Consider the following 23,468-nt stretch of genomic DNA (forward strand, 5'->3'; position numbering starts at 1 on the left):
TTTCGGGACAAATTCCGGGCTCGGACAGCACGCCAAATATGCATACTCTTTAACACTATCTGATTATTTGGTCACACTTCAGTTTAGGCTCCAATTCTCATATAGTTGCATATTAGCATGGATATTACTAGGATATTGGCTGTTTATTAGTAATGTCTTATTCTGCATGACCATATTCTACATCCCTTAATCTTACCCAACACCTAAGCTGAACAACTACTAACTATTGATTAGCAGTAATTAGGAGTTTATTGAGGCAAAAATCATTGTTAATAGTTAGTTAATAGTGAGAATTGGACCCTAAAGTGTGACCCATTCGGTAAACGTTTATTTATAATATTCCAAGAAGGTTAAGGTTAACATCATCATGTACAAATAACATCACAAGGATGTTCTAAAAATGTTTTCCTCAGAACGTATCAAATATTAATAATGTTATAAGAACTTTCTATAAATGTTATTGAAAATACATACACCTACAAAACATTAGTAAAAAGTGTGGGGACGTTCCCTGCGTGTAATCTGATTAGGTGGTCAAGATGTTTTTTGGAACATGAAAACTGGTCAACTAAAGCCGACTTGGAGCAGACCATATTCCAAAATATAGCTATAAAAGTTGGATTTTCCAGCAAGGGAATATAGAGTAGAATAAAAATAGAATAGAATAGAATATAGAAGAGAAGAGAAATACTAACCTTTTTGTGAGTTTGGAAGTCTTTGAAACCTGTTCGACTGTCCCCTGTGCAGTGCTCTGATTCCGGACACGCTGTTGCCCATGACTGCTGATCTCCAGATGTTGCACTTCGAGCGTCAGGCTCTATAACTCACCCTTATCGTCCTTCTCTCGGTTTGTTGTTGCTATTATGTCCGTGACAATTCGGGTGTGAATCGAGTACAGATCCACAAGTTTTTCTCTGCTCGATGAACTGTCATTGAAAAACACATCAGCTGCCCAAACGCGCCCAGGCTGCAGGTGGAAAGACGCGCGTTTGCGCTTCGGGAAAACGCACGACAAGCCACACAGGGAGGCTTGCAATGAACGAAATGGGAATAAATTGTATATTGTATGTAGGTCAGCTCAAACCCGATTTGATTTGCTAACTTTTCTTCCCTCAGATATTTGTTTTGTCATCCTGCTTTGGTGAGTTTTATTCTCCATCGGGGATTTAACGCGCATCTGCCGCCTCTGCTTACTTTAGATTAGATCAAATATACAGGATAATGCGTCCTCGTAATTATATAATCCACTCACCTATAGGCTACAATTTGGCTACTGTATGTTTGCATGAATAGTAGGGAAGCCAACCAATCAAAACTTCTTGTATGAACATTATTTGCTGCAAGATCAGACTTTAATAGCTCAGGTGTTGACGCACGAAGTCATGCAATGAATGTGTCACTTATTGGCGTCAGTGACGTATATTTCAGGAATATACTGTACGAAAAAACAAGGGAGATCCATAATAGGGAACAGCCAAAACATATTGTAACAGTTACACATTTCATAGTGTTCTTATATTTTAAGCTATTGTTTTCAAGTATTGGTGGATTTTAACATGGAATAAAAAAAGAAAAGAAACAAATGATCTATTATTATTCAGTACATTTAAACCAACCAAATATATACATACATATACATACTATTAGCTTATAAGGGATATAATACAATTATTATTTAAATACTTTTAAAAATATACTTTTTTTTGCATGTATTCTAGTTTGGAAATATTGGAATATACAAAAAAAAACTTTATTTATAATAATTTGAATTATATTTTATTTGGTTATATTTCGAATTTATATAATATAATTGACTATTTTAAATGACAAATTGTCTTCAATATAAGGACATAAACTCGAGTAGCCTATTCCAGAAAATAGCCTACCAACACATTTGGACTAGACACAAGTGACTCAACTGATCTCTAGGAACTTCCACACCTTTCATTGTGTCATTGACGTAATTCAGCAGGGTTGTGGACAGTGAAGAGCAATTATAAAATTATTAACATAACTTTGCCATCTTATGTAATCGGCATGTTCTTTATCTGAGTACATGTATGTGCAGATTTGTGATGACTCATAGAATGGATTTGTTTCAGGTATGATAGGATCTGGCCCTGAATAGATGTCACTGTTATAGCATGAAGTTTTATGTAACAAAGTTCGGGAGGAGCATGTTCAGGTATATATATATAAAATATATATAACATACATGCATACAGAATATTAAAAAATATATATAAAACATGAATACAGAATATAAAAAATATAAAAATATTTTTTTTTACTTCAATTTAAACTTAGACATAGGTCTAATCCTTTAAACAAAATAAAAAATAAAATAAAAAAAGAAATAAAACCATGTCACCATAAGGTTTTTAAGCTGGTTTTGGAATGCATTTGTGTACACTGTAAAGTAAACCAACAACAGTATTGTTGGTTTAACTTAAAAAGTAAGTAATCAGCAGAAGCTCAAAATACTCAAAATAGTATGTTATCTGAACCACATTAATTATCTAAGTTGATTTGACCAGACAAATGTTTGTGATAACAAATCATGAAAATATTTGTTTTTACAGTGTAGATGGTTTGTTACTGGTCTACGGTGGTCTACCAGTACAGCTTTGTCAACTATGACCATAAATGTCCAGAAAAGTGCAGCTAAAAAACATGTACAAGCAACTAAAATAAGTTAACACACGTGTATCCTCATGTCTGTACTGTACAACCAGTACCTAGGCTAATCAGTAAAAGTTAATGCTTTAACTGAAATGACATGGTTCATGTTAGCTCATAAAAGTTTGATGGTTAATAACAATAATCTATCAGAACATTTTTTTTTTAAAGTGTCCACCTTTACCATACAGCTAGTACTTACAGCATATCCTTACATAATGTACCTGGTCAACCATCCTTTAAAAACCACTATAAAAGTTTTGAGTAGGTGATTTATATGCTGTTAAATCATGCTGAAATTTGATGATGTCAGATTAATTCTTTTATTTTTTTGAATGACACTGTGTGTCAATAATGAATGACAATTGCCACTTCATTTTTACAGGGCAATTGGTCATAAAACTAATTTGCCCCAATTTCTGAACATACCATGCTATATACATTACATTTATTTGAACGAAATCGATGATTCTGACAGTTTAAAAACACTTCATTTTCACTGCTCCTTATTCTTCAGCACTGTGTAAAGCTGCCACCTAGTGTAAAGAAAAACACATAAACAAAGCAGGATTCATCCACTAAAATTAACATTACAAGATGTACTCATTATTGTTCATTTCAGGTGTCTTATCGTTGTAAAATATTTGGCAGTGTTGAGAGCGCTATGTCCCGTTACAATCCCTTCGTGAGGTACAATAGTTGAACTAGTGCTCAGTGGGTCGCGGTTGTCAGGCAACAAGGACGCGTATCCCCGGTGACCAAAAAACAGTGTCGTGCGTGTTGTTGAAGCAAAACACCCCACTGTATGTTACAGTTATTAAATACAAAACAACATTTTGAGGGTATTAGAGAGGACTGACAATCGACCGCAATGGAGGAGGTAAGTTGTTAAACTGAAACTTTTGCCTTACTGTGGAGTGATAGCAAATACTATAGGCTACTAGTTATCATTAGCATCTCAAACACTGAATTCTAACGTTAGTTGTGGGCCCAGTGAAATATCTTTCATATTTAATTAATGCATTAACGTTACACTATATCCTGAAGCATATCCGTGTTTCGAGTTGTTATTAGTACATTAACGTACATTAGGCCACAGTCTTTGCTAGCTGCATTTTACGCTAAAATAATAATATTATATTATTATTTAATACAAGACAAATAAATACAAACACGTTTACTTTGTCAATTTTATGAAACTTATTTTTTTATGCGCATTTCCAGGTTGATAAGAAGTTTTTAAGTAACAATGTAGCACTAAATGACCGATTTGAACACAGTGTGACACTTAAAGGGACAACGTTTCTCCACCCCCCAAAAAGATACAATTTGGTCATCATTTACTCATCCTTATATTGTTTCAAACCTGTAAATTTCATTATTGTGTTGAACACAAAAGAAGATATTTTGAAGAATGTTGGTAACCAGACTTGACGGTAGCCATTGTAGGAAAAACATACTATGGAAGTCAATGGCTACAGTCAACTGTTTGATTACCAACATTCTTCAAATCTTCTTTTGTGCTCCACAGAAGAAAGAAACTAATACAGGTTCGTAACAACTTGAGGATGAGTAAAAGATGATGTAATTTTAGTTTTTGGGAGAACTAACGTTAGGCTATTCCTGTAAGATTTGTATCTACTAGGCTATTTCAAATGCTATTTATCAGAAAAGGTCCCACTTTAACTCTTTATCCTTTTAATAACATAAGTGTAAAACTATTTAATTTATTTACAGCATGAATTACAAATTAACCACTAATTACGAGTCTCGGTCAGTTAACAGTTCCAGTTCCAGTTCTTCTTTTTTTCACCAATTATTTATTTTTCTGCTGTAAACTGCCTCAGGCTTTTTCATCCCATCAATCTTTTGTAAATCTTTGAAGTGCTGAGAGATCTAAAATGATCATTTAAAAATAATTGACCAAAATTGATGTATACTTATTTAAATGGATTAGACAAAGCTCTAGTGTATGATTATTTTCTTTGTGTGTGTGTGCGTGTGTGTGTGTGTGTGTGTGTGATGGGTTCTCCATGAAGCCTGTGAACACTCCAACATCTGTTTTAAAACCAGCACCTGTTGCCAGCTCTTTGTTCTTTGCGTTTGATCATTTCAGTACAACATCAGCAGTGCTAGAGTAGACTTGCAAACCGTTACAAATCTCTAAGGCTCAGACTCACTTCACCTTATTTACAGTGCACTGTCAAGCATAAGTTATCAGACAGCATCTTATGATGTCACACTTATGCTTTTGAATGCATTTTCAGACCGAGGAGAGCACGTTCGAAACCATGGACATAGACACCCAGGAGGTTTTAAACGAGTTATCAGGAGATGAAAAATTCGAGAGGTTTCGTGTGGAATATGAGAAGGTCGCCAAAGCTCTGCAGAAGTCCCACAAGAACGAAAAGAGACTGATGGCCAAATGCAGGGAGCTGAACGCAGAGATGGTGTCCAACTCTGTCAAACTATCCACAGCCATGAAACTATCTGACGAAGATCAAACCACAATCAGCACCCTTAAAATGGTACATTAGCCGGAAATTACGGCACTCTAAAATGGATGTTGTGTTTATTGTGTCTTCAAACTTTAACAAGATGACCTCTGAATGATTTCCTCATGACATTAGACTTCTGTTGCCACATCCTTTACCCTAGAAAATGATCATCTGTGTATTTTACCGTTGATTAGGAAATTGACAAGGCCTGGAAAACGGTTGAAGCTTCACACGAAAAGGAGTTGCAGGCAAAAGAAACAATCCTGAAACTAAAGGAGGAAATAACCAATCTCAAAAAGCTTGATGGAAGAGGAGCTGGAGTCTTCGAGGGCCAAGAGTACAGGTAAACAATATTGTACAACTGTGCATTCAGTCTATTCTCAGTTTTCATTTTGATTCTGGTAGAATGGAGGCAGTTACAGTAAGTATCACATACGCAGATAGCATTATTGTATGTCTGACGCAATTCTTCTTCTAATAATTAAGCGTAGCTTCGGTTCTGGCAGGTCATGTTAGTTAAGCTCGCATCAGCTGATCCACGTCTGGTGGGGATGGAGAGCAATGCTTGTTCATAAACCTTTTTTGAATGTGTCTAGCATGGGCGATCTGTTAAAGATCAAAGAGGAGCTGACCAATCAGAGAGACAAGCTGCTGTCAGAGGTGGTGACACTCCGGGAGAACCTCACTAAAGCCACTGATGCTCAGCAGGAGATAGAGGCGGAGAAGAACAAAGCCATGGACACGATTGCTCAGGTAATACATAAAAAGCTTTGTATATGACGCCACTGGGTCTTTTGATAACATTATGTGAGTGTGCAGAGTTACTGTCATGGCATTTTATTAGAATTATATTAAAAATCACACAGATGCATACAAAAACAGTTATTCAAAGATATAATTGGCTCTTTTCATCACTGGCATCAATATCGGCAGTGCTTTACTGCTGTTATTCTCATTTTAAGGCCACGAGAATGTTTTAGGAATAAATGAAAGCATTTTGTCTCCAATGTCTCGCTGTGTCAGCAAATCAATATTTGAAAAATGGTGCCTGGTGATTGCTACTGTTCAAAATTTTTACGGATTTATAGCAGTTCTAGTCTTGAATCTTCATATGTTGTGTGAAATGGAACATAAACCATGTGAATGTGGCACTTAAACTTGTAAAATTGGACATATTTGATTCTTCTGTCACCTCCCTGGTAACATAAACTAGCTTAAATTGTTTACAGTGTATAACACAGTAAGAAAATCAATAAGTGGCCTGACAAACCATTTTAAACTCTGAATATATTCAATTCAGAAGTGGGTACAAAAAATTAAAGAGTGGAAGGGACGAAAGTAATAGTCATTTGCAACACACTTTACAGTTTTTCTCAGTCGCTTTGGTGCATTTCTCACATCACTATTTACATTTGCACAACAATTAATGCAGTTCTCAAAACAATTAGTACAAACTGCAAAACCTAGTTGATAACCTGCAAAAGCGTGTCACTTGCTCAAAATGGATAGTTCATTCCTCAAAAGCAAGTATTCATGTCAATGAAAGTGTCAGTGTCATCAAGATGAAAAGTCTTGACACCATTGCTATGAACAAGATAATCAAATGGCTTTGTCATGTTTTCATTATGACAGTTTTCTCTGTAAATGTTTTCCAATGCAAAAAAGTCAGATATTGGTGACTACCTGAAAATGCTCAAGACAGCACTATATACTATTTGCACATCCATTTGAAAAATACAGTAAAGTTACACATTACTGTATTTAGTGAGGTAACTACAAGACACTGAATGTTTCACATTTTTACTGCATATGCTCTTTGCAATTCTAATTTGTTCACAGCATTTTGCAAAAGAAAAAATACACCCTTATTTACAACAAACAAACTCCCTTTGGGTAGAGCTGTGCACAACTGTAAACAATATTGCAGTAGCCTACATATTGGAACTGAATATACAACATACATACTGTAATCATTCATGCACATCCAGACGTTCCTCTCTGTCTGGCCACATAATTGCATCTGCATCACAGCAAATATCATCTCTTGCAATGCAATCCAAAACAACAACATGCTTGCTCAGATGGTCTCCAGTTAGACCCCTCTCATTCTCAGGGATTATGTTCCTGTAAAGAGTGTCTAACAAAGTCAGCAGATGTTGTGTGTTGTATGGAGCAAGACTGGGGATATGCCATTTATACACACCTGTTCTCCCGACGAAATGTTTGAATAATTGAATTTACAGTGGTTCTCCCAACATTTGGCTGCACCCTTCGACCAGCTTCAGCCATTGTGAGGCCGTGATTGACAACATGATCCACAATTGTAGCCCTGATTTCATCAGGGATCCGCCTATGTACTTGGCCTCTTCTTCCCCTTCCCCTTCCCCTTCCCCTTCCCCTTCCCCTTCCCCTTCCCCTTCCCCTTCCCCTTCCCTGTCCTGCACCCTCACCCGCACCCGCACCCTCACCCTCACCCTCACCCCTTTTCCATGAGGCTGGCCTTCCATTTCTGTGTCACAGTATTGTAGAAATGGTACTATGTCCTGCTTGGTTCATATGCTTGTAAAGTGGGGGTTTATGGGATTCAGCTCTGACAGTGATTGTAGAGAAGTGGTTTATCATTGGTTGCAACTAATGCTTCACACACCCCTTCGCATCAGTGAAAGTTGAGATTCACCTAAGATAAATTGTTTAATTTAGGAGACATTTTCAGAAAAAAAAAGATTAAATGTTTTTTGTCAAATTTGCTTGACAGATTTTAACAACTAGTTCAACATTTTTGTATGTAATGACTCAAGCAATGAAAGGAGGACTATTAGTTTTATATGGAATGACTATTCAGCATTCACAAGTATAGTTAATTTTGACTGACATGACATAAGCAAATGATAATGTTTGAAAACAGCAGAGAGTTGTATGAAAGCAATTGATGCATGTCCAAAAGCATTTGCAATTTGTTCGAAGGAATGAGAAACTGCTACTATGATGTGCACAAATGACTAAATGTTGTGGAGGTTGAACTAACTGTTGTGAAAATGTAAATAGTGATGTGAGAAATGCACCAAAGCGACTGAGAAAAACTGTAACTACTGGCTGCTGATGCTAATGATGTGTCTCTGTGTGTTAGACTGACATTGATAGACAGACTGACTTACAGATAGATAATACTAATACTAATAGACGGATAGGATGGACAGACAGATAGATAGATAGATAGATAGATAGATAGATAGATAGATAGATAGATAGATAGATAGATAGATAGATAGATAGATAGACGGACAGACGGACAGACGGACGGACAGATAGATAGATAGAAATGCTAGATGTACAGATAGATAGATAGATAGATAGATAGATAGATAGATAGATAGATAGATAGATAGATAGATAGACAGACAGACAGACGGATAGACGGATAGACGGATAGACGGAAAGCTAGAGAGATAGAAGACAGACAGACGGACGGACGGACAGACAGATACAGTAGATAGATAGATGGATGGAGGGACGGACGGACGGACGGATAGATAGATAGACGGACAGACGGAAAGCTAGAGAGACAGAAGACAGCCAGACAGACGGACGGACGGACGGACGGACGGACGGACGGACGGACAGACAGACAGATTGATACAGTAGATAGATAGATGGATGGATGGATGGATGGATGGATGGATAGATAGATAGATAGACGGACAGACGGAAAGCTAGAGAGACAGAAGACAGTCAGACAGACGGACGGACGGACAGACAGACAGACAGACAGATACAGTAGATAGATAGATAGATGGATGGATGGATGGATGGATGGATGGATGGATGGATGGATGGATGGATGGATGGATGGATGGATGGATGGATAGATAGACACGGTCTCTAACCATAACTTTCTGTCTTTCACAGCTCCAGCAGGACATCCAGGTGCGTCAGAATGAGGTTCAACGAGAGACTAGGAGGAAGGAGAAGTTGGAAAAGGAAGTGAAGCAGTTTCAAACTGACCTGGAGTCCAAACAATCAGAGATTAAAGCACTCACTCAGCAGAGCCAGCGTTTGCAAGATGATCAGCAGAAACTGGAACAACAGCTCCAGGAAAACAAAGTAAGACTCTGATCTAGGGTAGTGACATGAAGCATCATGAACGAGTCAGTGGTGGGACAATCATAGTTCACTACCATAACACTAAACTAACAATTTCTGTTAAAAAATAACTTTAAGAAAAAAGAAAACTTTTTAACTTTTATCTCTGTAAAAAAACAAAAACGTGAAAATATTTACATTTGATTTCCGTTTGAGAACCTCTAAAGGAAAGGATATTTAGCAAATATCTGAAGAAATGTTTTCAACTATATTGTTCCACAGAACAGCTCGGTTGGATACAAATGCATACACACATGCAGAACTTGTGACTATGACCATTAAAAGTAATTTGTGTTCCTGCTGACAGATTATAAATGAGAAAACCAGTAAAGAAGTGGAACAACTCCAACATCGCAACACTAAATTCCAGCAGGACAATGAACAAAACTCCATCAGCCTAGAGCAACTCTCCCAACAGAACCAACAGCGAGCATCAGACCTGAAGGTACACATACAGTACACACACTAATTAGATACTATGGACTTCGGTTGTTCTAATAAAAGTTCTTCTGTGCTCTAAATCACTCACACATCTTTTGACAGTTCCATAATCTCTATTCAGTTTTCGCAAAATACATGTGAAACTCGAAAAATGTGAATATCGTGCAAAAGTTTATTTATTTCAGTAATTCAAAGATTATGGTTTACACCTGTGCAAACCTTTTCACAATATTCTAATTTTGAATTTGGGGTTTTCATAAGCTGTAAACCATAATCATAAAAAATATAACAAATAAAGGCTTGAAATATCTCACTTTGCATGTAATGAGTGACTCTATATAATATATTAGTTTCACCTTTTAAGTTGAATTACTGAAATAAATGAACTTTTGCACGATATTCAATTTTTTTGAGTTTCACCTTTATGTTGTTTTCAAGCTTTCCATCTTCAGAAAGATCTTTCTTCCTCCCCATATTGCACGAGAACTGTGACTTGCTTAATAATGTGGAACAACCTCTTTAAGTAGAGTTTTGCATTTACCTAAGATCACCAGCAAACTATATTACAAACCTGTCAGATATTGAGACCATTTCTCTAAAAAGATATGAGGAATAAAACAAACAAACACTTTCTTTTGAAAAACTAAAATCTGAATGTTTATTGTACGGAAATCCCACTGATATGCCACTTTCATAATAATCTGGAATTTAGCATATTACATTTGCGGACATTTTGTGGCACTTCACGTTCCATGAGAAGAAGAAGAAAAAAAAGAACAAATCTCTGCTCTACATTGATGCATATAGTACTTGGCAATCAATTCTAGGCATCACACTGTAGGTGCACACACACACACACACACACACACACACACACACACACACACACACACACACACACACACACACACACACACACACACACACACACACACACACACACACACACACACACACACACACACACACACACACACAGATTTATTGAGCTGCCCTCTTTAAGTCTGACAAAATTGTCTCGGTCTTATATAATTAGAGCTCTAGAGGACGAAGGTTTCCTCTCCCGTCAGACTAGTGATGGATCTTTCCTGCTCAAAACTTCCGTCAGGCTTCCAACTGAGTCACAGTGGGGGTTAATATAGCAAATGTTACATTTAATGAAATGCCCTTTATTCTCTTTGTTCTGGCTTGTATTGTAGTGGCTTGAGTCTGGTGGGAGATCGCCGGGTTGAATGCACCGCTCTGCAGGATATGCTGAAGCTGTATAAGGAATTCTGTTTTAATATGGGCATGTCTTTTGTCGTGTGGTATTGTTGACCAATTAAGTATAATAAAGAACAAATAGATTAAGTTTCACAGACTGACTGAGCATGTGAGGCTTTCTTTCTGTCTTAGAGACAACGTCAACCTGTGCAACAATTCCACAAAGCAGATTTCCCTATTCTATTGTACCGCACCTCGCCCTGTGAGTCAGTGCGAATGAGTAATGGTTGCAAGCCTCGTGGTCGCCACAAGGGGGCACAGATTCAGCACTCTGGATCACTCTTGCTCCTAATATGTGTGTCCTGCTTATTCTCCAGCAATTAGCATTTTGTTGATCTGTTTATTGGCATTTATATTAGTCAGTTAATCAGGTAATTAAATTCACAGTGATGATATAATCAAATTAGTTCCCACAATGCCCACTCCAAGCCCACAGAAGCATACGGTTTAAATTATACATTAAATTTGCATTACCATTCAAATTTTTTAGTTTTTTTAAGGTTTAATATTGTTTTTTAATAAATAATACTTTTACTCAGAGAAGATGCATTCATTTGATCAAACGTGACTGTAAAGAGAGTTTACATTGATAAACAAAATGCTGTTCTTTTGAACTTTCTATTCAGTAAAGCATCCAGAAGAAATGTATCACAGTTTCCACCAAAAATATTAAGCAGCAAAACTGTTTTCAACATTGATAATTATAAGAAATGTTTCTTAAGCAGCAAATCAGCATATTATAATGATTTCTGAATGATCATGTGAGACTGAAGACTGGAGTAATGATGCTGAATATTCAGCTTTGACATCACATAAATAAATACAATTTTACAATACTCAAATAGAAAACAGTTATTTTAAATTGTAATAATATTCTACAACATTACTGTATTTTTGATCAAATAAATGCAGCCTTGGTGAACATATAGGAGAAAAAAAAATATTACTCCCCCCAAACTTACACAGTAGTACTGAAAAAAAAAGTTGTACCTTATCAACCCATTTTAGTGCCTAGAGTAGGAATGTGTACCTTTAAGGAACTTCTATGAACTTTATAAATAAAGGTACACAATTGTCAGTTTAAGGGTACTCTCCCAGTGACAAGCTGTTGTACCTGTAAAGTTACACGTTTTTTTGACTGGTGGTGATGGTTAGTTTGGGCTTCACATGTATACACACATAGACACACTAATGGTTCATGTCTTGTGTGGTTTAGATAAAAGAAGAGGAAGTAACCCAGCTGAAACAGGAGATCTCGAAGCTTACAAAAATGAGAGAGGTGGTGCAGAGGAGATTCCAGCAGATGCAGGAGCAGAAAGTGGAGGTGGAGAACCAAAGAGAAACACTCAGGAATCAGATCATTGGACTGGATAGAGGCAAGAGTACACATACACGCTCACACTCGCACTCACGCACACACACACACACACGCACGCACGCACACACTCATTCTGTAGCATTTATAAGCTTGTTTGCAATTCTGAAGCTCTATTCAGATCTTTTCAGCTGTATAGACAGACACTGTACTGTTCAGCCCATAGTATTTATTTCTATACATTCTTCTGGGGTCTAATTTATTTAAAGGGGTCATATCATGGACAGCAGGACTTGCTCTTATGAAATAAAAGAGTGATGAAACGTACTCTTACTTTCAGAATTCATGACAACTAAGCTAAGACAGAATTAATTCTGAAATCATACTGGTCATAACTTATGACTACTAAGTATGCAAAAATGTACTTTTTTTCAAACTTACTGATGCAAAGCGTGTCATTGTGTGTTTTGGCTTTTTAAATGATGTGTCATGGGGTATTAAACCGAATTCCTTTTAAATTTGAGTTGAGTGTTAGCGATTTGTGTGTTGGATTTTAAACACTTTGCATGGCGAATCAAAAACCTTTTTTGTTCTCTCAATCAAAAATCGTTTTTTTCTGCAGATGATTCGCTTGGCTTGGCTCCCAAAGACTGTCGTTAGCTAGGCAAATATTACATGAATTAAAAGCACTGCCACTGACAAACCAATAACTTTCTCCCTAGGATATCCACATCAATTTTCTTGCACCCTCACCGATTCTGTGAGGGAAAAGTTCACTAAAGTCAGACAAAGCCATGAGAAATTATACACGCGTTCCACTGGACCATAAAAAATAGCGGTTGCGAATTTCAATGCGCCATCTCAATCACATTGAAATTTGAAATAAAAACGCATAGTTTCAAACTAGATAAATATTATGATACTCATCTGTTTCAGTCATTATGCTTGGTCATCAGCGAGGCAAAGTAATGGTGATGAATGCAAACACATGAACAGAAATACCCTGCTGATGGTCATATAAAAGTCAAGGCCCGTTCACAAGGACGAGTACTATAACGATAAAGATATAGTTCATAAAAATCATTCTAAATGCAAAGGAATAGTCGAGTCCACTCCACAACTATAACGACACAGAGAAACGATGTCACTTTCAGAATGATTAATGATAAAAACATTGACAGCCATTCAGAATCCACCCTGCTTTAAAGAGCTCGAGCATTTAAACGCAACACTGCAGCGCACACTTCGAATAAACAGAACGATACCGTTCGCTGATGTGAGCACTAACATAGTTATTGTTATAGTTATCGTTCTTGATGTGAACAGGCCTTTACACTGTAATTTTTTTTTTTTTTACTTGTTAATAAAATAAAGATTATTGGAGTATGTTCTACAAGAAAATACTATTTCAGTACTTTCTACTTCTATTTCATGTTTAACTCTATGGGCCCTATCTTGCACCCAGCGCAATTGACTTTGTACACCGACGCATGTATCATTCCTATTTTGCACCCACGCACAGCGGACTTTTCCCTCCACAGACGCACGTCGGTAAATTAGGAAATGAACTTGCGCTCGCGGGGGCGGTTCAGCGCAAAGAGAAGGCGTGTTCCGGCGCAAAACTTCCATGGTGCTATTTTCCAGTTTTAGAAAGCAATTGCGCCATTGACCAGGAAAAAAACAGTCTAAAGACAGTGGCGCGTTGCGCGTTAGTGATATGGTATTTTAAGGGCGCGTGCTTGGCCATAATGTTAACGCGCATCCACTTTGATTCTCTAATATAAAAAGATGCAGCAGTTTTCATTTTTGCAAATCATACATTATTACAAGGAAAAATATTAACACACGAGGGAAATCATTGTGTCCGTGAAGATGTGAAAAAGATCTATCTAGATAAAAAAAAAATAAAAAAAAATCTAGATTAGGCTACACATTTACTACCCAAATTATACGCCTGTTTAACCGAAGCTAATTTGGGTCATCCCCAATGTCACTTCTCTGTGTTTTACAGCCCTGACGAGAGCGTCGGTTTCCTCGGCTGTGAACTGCTCCTGGCGTGCGCCGGCAAATCCGCCGTTATAATAGCGATCCGCCACGGAACAAGCGCGCCTGCTCTTAAAGGGAATGTGAGAGGACGCTCTGATTGGTTTATTTCACGTTACGCCCAAACCACACCTATGAATAATGAAGCTACTTCAGACCAACCCCTTTTAGATTTGCGTCGGGCGCAAGAGTCATTTATCGCGCTGGGAAAATAGCAACAGCGCCGGGATCCGCCCACAAAGTTACTTGCGCTTTGCACTTTGACACTTGCGTTTCAGATCGTCAAAATAGGGCCCAATGTGTTACTTGCCATTTCTTTGTAATTATTTGTGAAATGTACTGGCAGTTACTGAGTGAAAATCTCTCTCTTTTTTGTTTGTGTCCTAGTATATTTTTGGCCTGGACAAAGAGAGGTTGAGAAATGGACATGTAAAACTAAATGATGATGTTTTTTCAGGGAAAGAAACCTTGACTAACATTATCAAGACGACTTAAGGGAGGACTTCTCTTCTTTCAAAAACTCTCATCTTCCTTGCTTTGTTCTCTTCCTCTTTCTAAACACAGGTAATTAGTTTTGAAGGAAGATCGAGCTCAGAGTAATTACAGTCAAACAATGAATGCATCTGATTTCATTTCATTTTTCATTTGACCTCTTTACTTTCCTCTCCACTTCTCTGATTTTCATTTCATTTCATTTCCAATTGTACATACTGTCCTGTCCGTCTATGGTTCGTCCCTACTTCCCTACAGGTTTTTGGAAAGAAAATGATACTTCTGTCAGTTTGTTTTTCTATTTGTCTCGGTTTGTGTCTTTTTTACAGACCACTGACTCTTCACATTCATATGTATCTCTCTCTTTCTTTTCTGATTTTAATCAGTCCTCAATATTCTTTCTCGTCAATCTCTCTTGTTGGTTCCCCATTGAGCTGATGGCGACCTAACATGTTGTTTACCAAGCACAGGCTTCTCATTATTTATAGTATACAGTCAAGCTTTTTTATATATTTTTTTAAAAAACTAACTACATCAAAGCTGTTTTAATGGGCAATTTATATTTGAAAATGTAACTATCAGATTTTTTTTTTTTTAAATCAGAACAGTTTTTATCTGGCACATAAAGCAATAACGATCCCAATTAGGGTGACAACCTTTACTTGAACAAATACGTTTGCACAAATTTTTTTTTTTATATAACTAAGTTGGAAAAATAAAGATGACGAGCATGTTTGTCACAGTTATTATTGATTTCTTGAGTCTTGAGTCATCACTCAGTCTTTTAGTAAAGTCATTTCAAGCTAATTCATCTTCATTGTGTGATTTTCTACTACAAAGCCTTTGCGTTTGTGACAGTTAGAAAATGATTTGTTAACAAAAAAAGTAAAATGCTGCACAAGAACTCAGTTAGGAGCGTCTTATTCATTAAAAATGCGCTTCTGTTTTTGATTATTAAATCAGTTTGTTTGACTTAAATCTGCACGGTACATCAAAAATCATATTGTGAAAAAACACGCAGCATTCTGTTTTAGAGAATATTTCGATATTTCAAAAGAATGATAAGGAAAATTATGTAAAGGAAAGGTCTGCGTGGTAGTGCAAACTTCATAGGAATTAGACTTGATTTAAAAATAAAACTGTAAATTATTTCTAATTATCATCTCCTTTTGTATTCTGCCTCGAATAAACTGTGTATATTTGCAAATGCTGTGATATTCAGCCTACTAATTAATTCTCAAGCTAATCCTGAAAATAGACACGGGTATTTCATAAAATTAACAATATTTGTATGAGTTCAAATGTTTTGCTCAAATCTCATGCCCTCACTCCAAAAGATACAGTATCCACTCCACATTATTTATCTCACTCCAGAGATGTGAGCAACCACAGTCACAAAATGATTGACAGGAAAAGAGTGTAAAAAAGTGTGAGCAGCTACCCTGACTCTTTTGTGCTGTTTAAAAGGTGGAATGTTTTAGGACATCTATTTGAATGATTTCTGTTGGGTTGTTGGTAAATTTAATACATGGCATTAAAAAAAAGGCTTGTATTACGTTTAATACTTGTAATGTAAACTTCTATTTTTCAATAAAACATTGACATGTGTGACATATGAGCTCATGTTAAACCTGCACATTTATAGCAAAATTTTCCGCCGTTACAAATTTTTAACGCCCCAGAGGCCTCGAGTGTGTATGCACCACAGTTCCAGAGTAGAAAAGGAAAGGAAACATGGGTGGCATGGGACTCCAGGGTAATAAAGTGACCTTAGTCTCTGTCTGATTCATGTTCAGAGCTCAGACTGCTTATCTCGAGGCGTAAAACGATCTGTGTATTTGTGTTTGTAAGGGGTAATATAACGAAACAATAAAAAAGGGGAAATGAATGGAACAAAATGACATTAACTATCAAGTTTCAAAACCAATGTTTAAAGGATCATGGGGGATCAGGTTGTAAATCGTGGGTTGCGACACCAAAAAATGGGCCGAAGTTCTGTTCTAAAAGCATTGTGTACAGGAGGGACGAAATGATGCTGATGATAAAATGCAACTTACCATATAATTGTGCACAGGGCAGAAAAATAGATAGGTCTATTAACTATCAACTAACAGCAAGAAAAGGGCATTTCTTTTGTTGCGTACATCAAAGGGCAAACGTATCCCTTATTAACATGGCTAATACCGCTACAATATTTAGCCTAAAATTTGTTACTGTCACATGCACACTAACCATGTGGACTTTGCTTATGTTTTGTAGCGGTTTCCCGCCTTAGTTTAATCTGTTGTCATGGTTGTTGATTTGATTGTATTAAGTCTCATTACTGCCTCTATTGAAGTTCATGCCTTTTCAGTTTGTGTTGTCCGGCCTCGACTCTGTGAGTAAGCTAATTCTGTGATCCTAATAATTATATTGTTTCTATTAAAGACACTTGATCGTTCATCTTCGTCCTTGTGTGTGTTTCTACTGCAAGTAGCGACAGAAGGCCAGACCTATAATAGATTAGCAGTGTTTTTTAGAAGTTTTTTTAAAATTGTGTTTCCTTTTTTTCCCGATCACCATGGATCTTCCATCCATACAGTTACTGTGCCTTGAACAGAAGGATAGCTCACCCTCCCGCTACTGAGAGTGAATGTTTGGCCCTGGACAACTGCTTTGATTTTGGAGAGGCTGATTTTCTGCCCCCGTTTTCAGCTGATCAGCCTGTTATGTCCTGAACTCTCTGGTCCCACCCAGCCTCCATCTCCCACCACCTCTCCAGAATGCTATTAAGACTGCTTTATTTTTTGTTGGATTTTGTACCGCCCTCCAAGCTCCTCTCCAGTCCCCAGCTACTCCTGCCACCTAGTCATCGCTACCTCCCATCAGTCCTTCAGTGCCTTGTCTTAGTGGCGAGTCAACTCCTCGGGCCTGTTGGGAGTTATCTCTTCCTGGATGTGGGAAGCCTGTGGCTCCGCCTCCTGCCTAAGAGCGCTCCACTCCTCCTTGACCCTTCATCTTGGCTCCTGCTCTCCTTCCTCCTTTAATGCCTTGCCAGACTCCCTCGGTACGTTGGCTATACCTTATCTCTACGCCTACGCAGTGGACTTGCGGGCTGGGCCGTTCGTTGCTCTCCAGCCCTCCACCCCTTCAGCTTCGGCCAGCTCCTCCGCCTTCGCCCTCGGTCGCTCCAGCTCGACCTCAACCATCCTGATCCCTGCCATCATCTCGGGGGTTGTCACTGCGCCTACATTGCGGCCACCTAGGTCATCGGAGTACCTTCGCTGCATCGGCTCCCTGGCTTCGTGGTGGGCTCCTCCCTCTACGTCATTGCCGGCTCCGGTCGTCCACATGGTTCCGTCAATTACAATATCTCGATGGCTCCTCCCTGTGGCCTGGATCATCTAAATTCCTCTGCACAAGACTACCCATTAAACTTCACCACCATCAGCACCACCCTGGTCTTTTTTTGTCTGATCTCCTCCCGGATGTCCCTGAAGATTATAGTCTTTCTATTAAAGACACTTCGTTCATCTTCATCCTTGACAGTTACATTTTTATCACACGTCAGTTTTCATTATTATTATTTTATTAAAAAAATTGTTGCATATGGTCCAGTTTCATTGTAATATTAATCCATTTCAGTGTTTCCACATGTCAATCCATTTCTGGGATGAATCCAAAATTTAGGATGAGAAGCGAAACCATTTGAGAACAACTGTGAAAGAGATCCATGTGCTTATGTTTAAAAGATATCCAGCGTAAATGTTGAAAGTCCTCATTTTGTGGCATGATTGTGTGTTAATATCCGAGACGAGTTCCTGCGGTGAATGACGTATGATCTGAAACTGTTCTTTAACAGATTAGACTCGAGTCCTTTGGTCTTTCATCTCTTCCTCCCCCCTCCCCCCCTCCACACCTGCTCACATCGTTCTTCTTCCAGACACTGACCTCTAACCAACACCAGCATCCATTACCCTGATGATACTCATGGTCTGTCCATCCCAGCTGAGCATGTGAAGATAGACTTCTCAAGAGACTCTATGAGAGACTGTGGATCCTACTGGTTGCAGCTCCAAGTGTCTAATGGGGTAGAGATATAGTGGTAAAGATCTGGGCTAGTAACCAGAATGCTGCAGGTTGAGCCCGTCACCACTGAATACAGTACTTTGTTTGTTGCTCTAGAAGGACTATTCCTCTTAAGTTTGTCACTTTGATGAGTATCTTACCTTCATACCACATGCTGCACTGCTCAGAGAGACCCTAGGGCCAATGTAGATGGACACTTCCATCAGTCTCATCAGTTGTTGACCATCTATGACCTGCAATCCAGAGAGCTTTGAGTCGGTTGTGAGTTGAACAATTGCAACACAAAATACCTTCCTTGTGCCATTCTTTGTACTTTTTTAAAATAATTGTTGAATATAGAAAGATGGAAATGTGTATGCCTATAACATGAGTATGTGAATGTGGACATTCAATGAATATTATTTGGCTGTTTTATAATGTTCTCTGGCCAGAAACACTGTGTTTATGTAAAACCACTGTACATAGTGAATCAACACTGCTGGTTTTGATTCAGAACTCAGAGTTTATATTGGACATCAAGTAGTGATTCAGCACAGTACCAGAATTTTGGATCATCACTCTTAGAATTTTTTTTTCAATAGGGTTATATATGGAACCTTAGGGTACTTGGCTCAATTTTAAAGAACGCTTTATTTCAAAAAGATTCTAAAAGGAGGAATGTCTTAAATGATTGCATAATACTTTCATGTTTCACAGGTTTAGTTTTTTTCTGGTGACAAGTATGTTTAAGAGCTGTTTAATTCTTAAAGTTTAATTAAAAAGCGATTAAACTAAATTAAATAATTTAAACTAAATTCATAGAATGATCCCATTAAAAAATCCCTCTTTTCTTCTGAGTGTTCAAAAGTTAACAAAAAGTAATGTAAATTAAATAATTATTATCCATATTAATATTTAATAACAATATCATGAACTACATAGAACCAACACATTTATTTTTTATTTTTATAAAAGCAATGATATTTTTATAAAAAATAATTTATATAATATAAGTAATTTAAAAATACTAACACATACATTTCATGCTTTTGGCAGCTGATAATTCATTTAAAACTGAACCCATATTTAACATAGTCTTTTTATTTTTCATTTGCATTAGTTTGTTCTTTTTTTAAGGATGGGGACATTTTATGCAACCTATTGATGCTCTCATCCTCCTATTTGAACAAATGAGACAAATTTGTACCGCAATACAGTAGAATTGCTCTTTTGCATTAGCTAGAATGAATAGTTACTTTAAAATGTTTTCATTTAGCTTTTTTTACCCTGTGATCCTATCAGAACATTTTGGAACACATCTAACATGCTGTATACTTTGAAATTACAGAACATCTCCAAATGGAGGAGCATAAGTATGCGTGGAAGTTTCATGGAGCGACAAAAACAAAATGTGCACTTAATTTATCTTAGTGTCCTTGATTCCTATCTGGGCAGTTTGACAAATGATCAGACTTGTCATCAAGCCAGTAATTTATAAAGATACCTCATATTAGTGAAAGTCTCCAAGCTCTGATTGGACGATTGGGATGGAGGATGTTTGGCGCTTGATGGATGGAGGCAGAGCCCTGTTGTCATATTAATCGGGGATTCCACGGTGATGGATGTTGTCATCTTAATCAGGGTTGGCTGGATGATTGATGAGATGGGCTGTGACAGCGGGGTCAGTGAGCTGGCCGTCCGAAGAGCGAGGGAGGCAGGGTCATCAGAGGATAGAACATGGAATGGCCATTTCACATGACAGCGCAGTCCTACATTGTCCACTCATGCAAGCCTCTTCGCTGACGGCCGAGACACGGCACGGCTCCATTCTCCTGTTTCGCTGATTCTCACCACTTCTTTCTGTCTTTGCATGTCCCAGTTCTCTTTTCTACCTCCTTCCGCCTGCAGCTGTATAATGGGCTTTTTGAATTGTGTAATTATTTTACGTTGGTCCTTCACAGGCTGTGGAAAGTGCTTCTGAAAACAACCCTATTAGCGAAAAGCCTTTCAAAAAGAAAAGTAACAATTAGCGCTATATCCCACTGGCTTTGAAAGAAGAACAAAAAAAAAATTAAATAATAATAAGTGCTTTTTTTTCTTCTGTTTTTCTTAGAAATGGAGGCCGCAAAAAATCAGATGGATATGGACAAGAAGGCTATAGATGAACTGGTGCGGGAGAGGGGCATCCTTAATAAGGTGTGTGTGGACACGTGTTTCTAATTTACTTCTAGCAAAATCACCTCACAACTATATTAAAACGTATGAAACCACCCAAGGAACACGACAAAACATTGTTCTTTTAGGCCTGTCAGCTGATTTTTTCATATTTCATTTTAAAGAGGACCTATTATGCTTTTTTACATTTTCAATTTTCTTTAGTGTGTAATGTGGCTGTTTGATCATGAAAAAGGTCTGCAAAGTTACAAAGCACAAAGTCACAGCAAAGGGAGTTATTCTCTCTCTATCAGTGCGCACTGTTTCTGAACTCCCTGAAACGCCTCCATTGTAGTTTTCTTCCTTGAAACGAACACGTCGCAATATTCCTCATATAAATAATTCCCTTCCCAAGGCATACGCAAAAAAAGGTGGAGAGGCCTGGTTGAGTTGTGTTAGCAGTGTGTTGAAACTCACGGTTATGGTAAGGGGCGTGACATTTCTGAAACACACTTGAAGTGATTGACCAATCACAACACACCGATTCACCTGACCAATCAGAGCCCTTTGCACTTTTCAGAAGGAGGGGCTTCATAGAGATCGAAGCTAAACAGCGCGTTACTGACAGACTGGAAAGAGAGGTGCTGCAACAATTATAAAATGTGCTTTTTTAACATTCAAGCATGAAAACCTATTCTAGTAGACCCCCAAAACATTGTTACTGTGTTAAATGAAAGGGGGAGGGGGGATTGAGATCATTGCTTGACGCCGGGTCTGCTTTGACCTGAGACAACTCTTAATACCAGGTTAGCTTTTATGCGAGCCTTTGAGGCTTATTTTTTCCTCCTCATGGCTAATTTTCTGCTGCAGTTTTGCAGTTTCATAGTTCTCATAGCTTCCCCACGCTGTTATGATGCACAGATGGATTTCAGAAAACAAGAGAAGGTGCATGATGTTTTTGCTGATGTGCTGAATATTGCATTGCTATTGTGCGTATGAAAATAACAGGATATTCATATTTAATTGCACAGGAGACACTCTGTCTCACAAATGCACACACTGTGGCATACAAACATGGCTTTTGATATCAGCTTACCTTGGAGAATCGCTTCTTTGATCTATTGAACAGCAATACATCACAGAGTAAAATCCTCCTATTCTCAAGCTCGGTTTTTTACGCCTATTTTCTGAAAATCTTGAGTCACTCTTGCTAAGTATATTTACAAAGTGATCTTTTGTGTAACCTCTTGCATGTTGTATGTGCATATTTTCCCAGAATATGATCAAGGCGGCAAATGAAACAGACGAACAACAGAACAATCTTAAGCAACACGAACAGTCAAAGAAGAATCTGGAACAAGAGATTTTAAACTACAGGGATGAAGCCCAGAAACAACGAAAGATAATTTTCCAGCTGGAGAAAGAGAGGGATCGCTACATAAACGAGGCCAGTGAGTTCAAAAAGAAGGTAAAACACACGCACGCACGCACGCACGCACGCACGCACGCACGCACGCACGCACGCACGCACGCACGCACGCACGCACGCACGCACGCACACACACACACACACACACATTAAAGTTAAGCCGGGTGCACACTGTAAGATTTATAATAGGCCTTTACGATTGTTGCTTGTCACAGTAAGCCATGTCACACAGTGGGATCTCAGTGGTCATTAATGTCCAGCCCGATCTCATCCCAAGGCGTCATATACTGACGCTTTTGACATAACGTCTACATCCAACGCACATGGCACCCTTTAGCGTCAATATGAGACGCAGATAGATATGGGCCAGAAGGCGCCTCCTAGCGGTCTAACCCTAACCCTACCCCAGACCTAAACCCAACCATAACCGAACAAAGCTCTGTGCGTGTCATATTGACGCTAAAGGGTGCCATGTGCGTTGGATGTAGACGAAATGTCAAAAGTGTCAGTATATGACGCCCTAGGATGAGAATGCGTTGTAATGTCAGAAATGGACGCATGCAAGAAGACTTATCCAGCGTTTTTTGACGATCTTCGTTATTTGTTGCTTAGTGACGTGTGTTCAAGTAAGCCAGATATGGGCATATTTTGCGTGGGCGTGGCTAATTTGCATATTCATAGAACCACGTATGCTTAATTAGACAATGATGTAGAGTTACATTCGAGCTATTTTAAGGTATGAAATATTTTTTCCAAGGAAAAAACGTTTAAATATGTAATATTGGTGATCAAAGGTGAGTTTTAAGGATAAAATGGTTGACTACAGGGTGACTTTAAGTGATCATCTACTCACCCTGGTGTTGTTCTAATGCCATGTGCCTTTCTTTTATGGACCACAAAAGGATAATTTTTTTTTTAATGTCCCACTCGCCCTGTCGCCCACTCGAATATACACATGCAGTATATT

The 23,468-nt window shown here is 38.1% G+C and overlaps 1 protein-coding gene across 1 annotated transcript in view; it reads left to right on the forward strand.

Moving 5' to 3' along the window:
• Nucleotides 1–3,187: 3,187 nt before the first annotated feature.
• cfap58 (cilia and flagella associated protein 58) overlaps nucleotides 3,188–23,468 on the forward strand; it is a 124,798-nt gene continuing 104,517 nt past the window's right edge. The window contains exons 1-9 of the mRNA XM_079617086.1: nucleotides 3,188–3,559; nucleotides 4,947–5,207; nucleotides 5,372–5,520; nucleotides 5,774–5,930; nucleotides 9,084–9,278; nucleotides 9,625–9,762; nucleotides 12,238–12,397; nucleotides 21,032–21,114; nucleotides 22,349–22,540. Coding sequence (XP_079473212.1) covers nucleotides 3,551–3,559; nucleotides 4,947–5,207; nucleotides 5,372–5,520; nucleotides 5,774–5,930; nucleotides 9,084–9,278; nucleotides 9,625–9,762; nucleotides 12,238–12,397; nucleotides 21,032–21,114; nucleotides 22,349–22,540 — 1,344 coding nt within the window. The 5' untranslated portion in view covers nucleotides 3,188–3,550. The remainder of the gene's footprint in view (nucleotides 3,560–4,946; nucleotides 5,208–5,371; nucleotides 5,521–5,773; nucleotides 5,931–9,083; nucleotides 9,279–9,624; nucleotides 9,763–12,237; nucleotides 12,398–21,031; nucleotides 21,115–22,348; nucleotides 22,541–23,468) is intronic.

The sequence above is a fragment of the Phoxinus phoxinus genome, assembly GCF_949152265.1.
Source record: "Phoxinus phoxinus genome assembly, chromosome: 6".
Classification (NCBI taxonomy): domain Eukaryota; kingdom Metazoa; phylum Chordata; class Actinopteri; order Cypriniformes; family Leuciscidae; genus Phoxinus; species Phoxinus phoxinus.